The sequence below is a fragment of the Hibiscus syriacus genome, unplaced genomic scaffold (genome assembly GCF_006381635.1).
Source record: "Hibiscus syriacus cultivar Baekdansim isolate YM2019G1 unplaced genomic scaffold, ASM638163v2 tig00111769_pilon, whole genome shotgun sequence".
In the NCBI taxonomy this organism is placed as follows: domain Eukaryota; kingdom Viridiplantae; phylum Streptophyta; class Magnoliopsida; order Malvales; family Malvaceae; genus Hibiscus; species Hibiscus syriacus.
The window spans coordinates 5,026,343-5,034,031 of record NW_024063172.1 but is presented as its reverse complement, the minus strand read 5'-3'; the positions used below and the strand labels follow the sequence as shown (position 1 = coordinate 5,034,031).

Sequence of the window (7,689 nt, the reverse complement as noted above, 5' to 3'; positions counted from 1 at the left end):
CTACAATCAAAACTAGATTAGTATAAAAGGAAAACAGATTTAAAGAGATAGGGAAAACAAACCCAAGAATATTCAGAGATAGTGGTTGATGGTTGAGGTTCTTCATGGAAATATTCATTAGTTCATGCGATCTTTCTTCATGGTTTCCCCTGGAACCATCATGCCAATTGGTTAATGCATGAAGCTCATGTAAACCATCATTGAATAAATGGTTTGGGTTTGAATGTGCATAATTCTCTTAGATTCCTTCAAGTAGGTAAGTCATGCCAAATTTAATATTTGTGCCCTTCCATATGATGGCCCTTGGGTAGGTGGATAGACTTTGCTTCAAATAATCTATTGGAAAAATGGAGAGTGGCAATTTCATCTAAAGATTGCAAAGAAACTTATCCTCGCAACTCAAAACATCAATTCCTTGTTTTTGAATCATCCCTCTGAAAAGTAAATCAAAGTTAGAAGTAAATAATTCAATAACAAAAGAAATGGAAAAATCAAACCATGGAGGATGCTTGATGATCTTATTGGGCACTGGTTCCTTGGTGATAGAAAACTTCATTGGATCATCCTTTGAAACATGATTAAAGCATGGACGATGTTCGATCATCTTTAGGATTGGAAATGTGTTTGAAATGTCTCTTGAAGTGATATTCTCATCATCCTGCAACAATGAAAATTCAAGAATAGAAGAAGAATGGATAAGGTTGTTAGTGCAAAATGAAATTTGACACACTTTTTTTTTGCACAAACAATTTCTTTTTCAAACTCATCATTTTCACTCTCATATTTTTTTTTGAATTTCTTTTTCAATGTTACTATTTTTCTCTTTTCCTTCGAAAATCTCCTCTTTCCCTCTTTTTCAAAAAATTCTTTTTCTCCGCTCTCAATGTCTTTTTCAACTCTTATGTCTCTTTCTTTGTTACAAATATTTCCTTTTTCTAGTTGTTCTTGCAATTGTGTTTCTTTGACAAAATTGTCAAAACACTCTTGAAGACGAGCTAGACTTTCTGGATTAAAAGATGCAAAATTCCTTGGCTCACTTTGCGTTGAACTTTTGACATTGTTTCTTGTTAGAAAATTGGGGTCTCCTTGTAAGATCTTCTACAGTAATTAGGTGTACAACTAGAAAAGGATCGAGTATCATCTCTCTTTTTTAGTTGTGTTTTGATCTTTAATGGACGCGTTTGTGAACAAGAAGGTCGTTTGATCATTCGCTCCAATTTCTTTGAGATTGGGTCGAGGTGCTTTTGAAACAAACTCCTTATCTCTCTTGTCATGGCTTGCATTTGCAAGTTTGGTGAACCACCATCATTTTGGTCGCCCCCTCCTGAAATATGAGAATTGTCTCTAGAAATACAAGACAATATTAGTAATAAAAAATAGACCTAACCAACACAAAACCTCACCAATACACTCCTAAGAAAAAAAATTAATGTCACTGCACTCGTGTTTCACTTGGGATGGCTTTTACCCTTGATGTTCACTCTTGCGTTTTATCGCTCTTGCTTTCCTTTAAAGTTCTTGTGGAACTCCCTCGAGGTTTACAAGGCATCTCGTAGACTTCGGCTGAAACAATTGTGGCTTGGTTGGAGAATAATGTTGGTAAAGAAAGAAATGGCTACAAGAAAGAACGAAGACGATAATAGGTAATGAAATCGTAAAGATAATGAAACAAATGATGAAACAAATACGAAACCTTCTTAATTACTTTTTTTCAAAGATGAAAAAGATTGCTCTCGCCCTCTTAAAAATTTTCTTTTCTTTTATTTTTTTCAAATTTTTTTCTGATTTTTTTTTATTTTTTACCAACTCAGGAGAGAGAAAATGAAATGATACGCTTAGTGAATCAGCTAGCTCTGATACCAAATGATATGATCCAGGTTATGTGTTCTGAGTCATATGCGATGTTGCCTGTTCGTGATTCTAGTAATAACTTCGCAGTGCTTTGATTGAAGACTGAAAATGTACAAACAACGTTATAAGAAGGGAAATATGTATATATAAATATGTGTATGAAAGTAATGGAAATGATAGAGTAAAGTTGAAGTGGGTTGTAAATGAAAGAAGTGTGGTGAAGAGGATTGTAAATGAAACAAGTGTGGTGAAGTGGATTGTAAATGAAAGAAGTGTAGTGGTGATAATGGTTGAATGGATGTAACAAAAATGGTGAAGGATATTTGTGGTTGGCGTGGAGAATGATAGTAATTCAAAGGATGGATTGAGACCCTTTAACTATATATGAGTTAGGAACCAACAATATAATAAAGATGGATTCGAAGTAATAGAGGGTGGAACGTGACCCACTAGCTATAGTAGAGTTAGGAACAAACGCTATAACTAGATGAAATGGATGAAGGCTTCAAGATCGACAAGAAACCGATAGAGCTCTAATATAAGAACTAAAATGAAAGCAATATTTCAAACTATTTTCAAAAATGAAATTGTGTGTCTACAAATGATCCCAAAGGTGCCTATTTATAGTATTTCTAATAAGCATATGAAAAGACTCAAAAGATGATAATATTCTCATCAATTTAGCAATAAAATGCACTTGAATGCTTTGTCTTCTTATGTTCAAAGTTGGATGAATATTCTAGATCATTTTGGGGATGAATCTAGATAATTTGAAGCTGAATATGGCCTTAATTTCGTCCAAGAAGGAGGGGTGACTCTTGGGCTACCTTGCTTTGCTTGCAAATGGAAGAAAAGAGGTTAAATGAAGTCATAGGATGAATGTGGACATCCTCCATGTCCAAATCAGCTTGTCTCTTCAAATTTCTTGCTGATTTTATCACTTAATTTGATGATTAATTGAAATAAAATCAGCCTTCGTTGCTTGTTCCTTGGTAGCATGTGAATAGCCTTCAAAGAATGATAAGTAAGACTTGAATAGGTGAATTATTAAGGATTGAATGCATTGTCTCTTCAAGAATATGAACAGCCTTGAAAAGATGAAAAGAATTAATCCTTGAATTGCTTTGAATAGAAGCATTAAGATAGCCTTCAATTGTTTGTCTCTTGGTAGAAGATGAAAGGACTCTTCCTTGGCTCAAACTCATCCAAATCATCCTTGTATAAAATTCTCGTAATGAAAATTCCAGCCTGCACTGTCTTCAGTAAATCGATCATATCTCAAGCTCCCGATATCGGATTGAGGTGATTCAAAAAACGTTGGAAAGCTAAGAGATAGAGGAATAATTTCCAATTGGTTTCTGAACCCAAAAATGTTTGTATCGCATCCAGAATTAGAATACATTCTGAATGATATTCTTGCATCGGTTAAGATTATTTAGCTTCCCTCTTGCACCTAAACACAAAGATAAACTTTATTCAATCATAACATTTAAATATGTATGGGATGATAAGTGTTAGTTTGATTAATGAAATAACATTATTCAATGAACTAACTTTATTCAATGAACTAAATGCATGAATGAAGTAGTTTATTAAATAACTAGATGCATAAATGAACTACTTCCCTAAATGAAATACATGCTTAAATGCAATGCATGCTTTAATGAACAACATACTTATTAAATGCAATGAATGTCATGCAACTAATAAAACTCATGCAAATTCATGCAATGAATGATATTATATGATAAGCATATCCTAAGAGGTAAATACAAACATATGATGGAATATAGTGCATAAATGAGAAGGTATAGGATGAAGTAAGGTAGAACTCCCTTTGAATCAGCCTTGATGAACTTCAATGATTTAATTAGATCAAGACCAAAGTTAGGGATGATTGGGATCACATCAAAGGGATAGAAAATATCTTCCACTTTTGTCTTTAAATGTGCCCAGAAATGCTATCCAAAATGTTGTGGCAAAACTCCTTCTCCCAATAGTCCTCTCTACTTATTCTGCACATCACTACACCAAACAAACTTTTCTCCAATAGCAGAACTAAAACCATAAATAAACAAAGTGAAGCATGCAAACACCACCATATGCAATGAAATGAACTATATGCAACTATATGTAATTAAATGAGCTTGAGAATGAGCAAAACTTAAGTGAAAAAGGCATAAAATGTGGTATTTTTACAAAGTTAACAACCATGCACTTATTCTGGACTGTTAGAAAATAACAAGATTAAAACCGTTAATAATTATTTATATCAAATAATTTGATAATTATTATGTTCTTATGTAGGAAGTTTGAACCCCAATCCTATCATTAGTATAAAGGCATATACTTGTGTATCTTCTATTTCTTGTTGATCTATCGAAAGTAGTATTGACCTTTTCTTTCATTTACTTAATACGTTTGTAGGGTTTGATATGATTGTAGGGTTTGATATGATTGTAGTTGTTGATCTTATCGAAGAATTGTCATCCCTATTGCTCCCCTACAACAATAAATAAGACTACCTTTACTAAAAAAAATAAGACTAATTAATATATATCACATCATTTCATAAAATACTTTCAACCACTAAAAGTGTAAAAAATTCATCATACCTGATTTGCAGTTATTTTAGGTTGAGTACAAGATCTTTTATTATGATCTTGTCTACCATAATTTCTACAAGTCATAATAAGACCAATCATACTAATGTGTTCAGGTTTTAGTATTTTTAGTTCATCTTTTTCCTTCCTTCGATTTTTTAGCTTTCCAGACATATCTCTAAAGTTGGTGTGACCGAATTTAAAATTGCCATGTGTAATAAAAGTTTTTGAAAACTCCTTAAAAACATAAAAATTAAAAAATTATCAGAAAATGAAAAATTCCTAACATAAAAAATCTAAAAAGTAGAACTTGTATTTTTCCAAAATTGTAATGATGTTTAATTTAAAAAATAAAATTAATGAAATCATTAAAAATGTAAAAGGTATTGTATTAAAAATTATCTAAATATGAGTTTGTAAAAGAATTTTCGGGGTTTTAAGATTTTTAAGAAATTTTGAGCTCATTTTTTGGTAATTCCATGGAAAACTTCTACTCATTGTTTTGTTTTACGCTCTTAGAGGAATCTCCTTTTTCTATGTTTTGTTTCCCTTTTCACGATTGCTGCAATTTCACCATGAATCTGTCTAATGTGAGCTGTTAGGAGTTTGCATCTGTCAACTGTTCGATTGTTTGTTTCAGAGAGGAAAGCATTTTGTTTTAAGAATGACCAATCCCACTGATACTCATACTCAGCAGAATCCTCACACTTCTTCTGCTCCGAATAATGTGTCTTCTCCTGTTGCTTCGGTCTTTAATGCTTTGCCTTCTTGTTCGATTCAACAATTTCTCAAGAACGATACAGTAAAGTTTTCAGAGAGTATGTATATTTCGTGGAAGCATCAAGTGCCATTAATCATTGATGGCTTTGGTTTGACGCAATTTCTTTCTGAATCAAGCTCTATCCCCACAGTTTGTTGAAAATGAATCAGACCTTGTTTCAGAGAACCCAACTTTTCTAGTGTATAATCAACAAGACAAATTATGGCTTTTCGGTTGTTATCTACAGATATTGCTAATGTTCTTCCTCATATAACAGGGTTTAGAACTACTCGTGCTACCTGGAGTGCAACATCGCTTATTTGGTGTTCGATTTAGGGCCAAAATTTCATCCGTGTGACATAGTCTTTGATGGAACTGTCGGTACAACTCACAGTATAGAGAAAAAATTAACCTACAATCTCCTCCAGCTATATAAATATGATTTTAATTAATTTATTAATTTAAAATGTATGTCAAATTTGATGATAAATAATCAAATCAACTTATATATTAATAAAACAATAATAATTTAAAATATTGTATGAGTGTGAAATTATATTAAATATTTTTAAATATTATTTAATATGTTAATTAAATTAATAAAGTATTAGATGTAAATTTTAGATAGAATCTAATAAAAAATTCTATAAAGTTTTATATTAATATTTTTTGATTTAATATTGAAGATTAACCTCATTAAAAAAATTATTACAAGAATAATTTAAAAATAATTTTAAGTAATATTATGGGCAAGCTCATTTGGTCAGTTGATCAAACTGTTCATCTTTGTTCCCTTATATTTTCTTATATAGGTTCAAGATCCATCAATAGCACTCTTATTTCTCCTTGAGTCCTTTAAGTAGGATTAGATTTAAAAAATTCAAAAAAGTAATATTATATTAGATTAGTCAAACGCAATAATCTTACATTATAATCATATGAATAAAAAATAAAGTAATATTTAAAGTAAAAATAAATTTTATTCTCCCTAAAGAATTCTTATTCGAGCAACTGTGTCTGTAAGGTGTGTTTAAATTGATAATAGATTAAGAAAATTTTGAATAAATACTACTCCTCTTAAATATATGAGTTAAACTTTTCGAAACTATCAACAATCTCTAAAGTATGTTTAATATTATATTATTTTATAAATAAGAAAACGAGTTACAAGGTTGGTACATACATGAATGTAAGCAATAAGAAATCAGAGAAATCAAACTGATCATCATCAATAATGAAATACAAAAACATTATACTCCACAATGGCATGGACAAGGGTGATCGAGTGAGTCCTAGCCTGAGCATAGCCCCTAGCAAATCGGAAGCTGCCGGTCCCACCAACGATCGGCATCTCTCGTAGGGTGTTAAGAACCTCGTTGCGAGCTAAAACGCTGAGAGTGCTGCCATTGTATTTGCCTTCCGTGAAAGCAAAATTGAGCACCATTAACAAGCTCATTTCGGTTTGCGATGAGTATGCATACATTCCCTGTGCTTTTCCCACCGTTTTGGAGTTGATGTCGGGGTTGATCGTCAAAGGGTCATCGATCATATAAATGTCGCCGAACAACGGTAAGGAACTGTTATTAGAGGATGTGCCGGCAACGTGAATTGCGGTCGCGTTTTTTCCGGAGACTATGTCATGGAAGTAAAAGTGAAGGTGGGATAACTTTTCTCGTTTGAGCCCTAGTGATGATGGAGATATGTCTTTGCCGAATACATCGGAGTTCGATCGATGATCGGAAACGGCAAGTGTTGAGAATAAGGTGATGATGGTGAGGTAGAAGATGAAGCATTGGGTTTTCAACATTGAGGCTGCCATTGTTGGTTTGGAGAATTCGCAGGCTCAAGAGTTGAAATTGGAAGAGATTGTTCCTGAGTCGTCACCCTTTTCTTTCCTATTATAATTAGGCTTAAAGTAAAAATAAGGGCGTGTTTGTTACATGTAAATGATTTTATAGAAAACATTTTCAATATTTTTAGGTGTTTGGTTCGAATAATACAAAAAAAATTAATGTAAAACAATTTATAGGTTAACAGAAAAACCACTTCATTCCCCGTAAAACGATTTACCATTTTTTTAAGTCTCTAAATTGTTTTTTTCCAAATCAAGTCTTTAAATTATTATATATAATCATTTTTAGTCCTGCTATTTTTTCAGTTAAAAAATATCTTTCGACTAGTGAGATGTTGACATGTCACACAAAATTAAATATTTGTTTTGATAAGAAAAAAAAATTAGAGACTTAAAACAAAAACTGAGCATAGTTTAGGAATTTATTTTAACAAAAAAAATTAGTTTAAGTACTTTGGTTACGTATAATAATTGAAGGACTTATTTTAACTAAAAAGTAATTTAGGGACTTATTTTCAGTTTAAACCATAAAATTATTGATGCATAAATTTCTTTAATAATTACATTTCTCTTTCGATAACTAAAAAGAAAAACAAACGAGGGAAGAAATCTAAGTTAACAGA

The 7,689-nt window shown here is 31.8% G+C and overlaps 1 protein-coding gene across 1 annotated transcript; it reads right to left on the bottom strand.

The window, feature by feature from the left end:
* Window positions 1-6,442: 6,442 nt before the first annotated feature.
* LOC120169663 (dirigent protein 2-like) lies at window positions 6,443-7,048 on the bottom strand. The gene has a single exon (XM_039177772.1). It carries the CDS (start codon window positions 7,031-7,033, stop codon window positions 6,443-6,445), a length of 591 nt encoding a protein of 196 aa, XP_039033703.1. The 5' UTR covers window positions 7,034-7,048.
* Window positions 7,049-7,689: the final 641 nt, after the last annotated feature.

Coding starts and splice junctions, on each gene's coding strand:
- LOC120169663 (XM_039177772.1), bottom strand. CDS start 7,033: ATGGCAGCCTCAATGTTGAAAACCCAATGCTTCATCTTCTACCTCACC.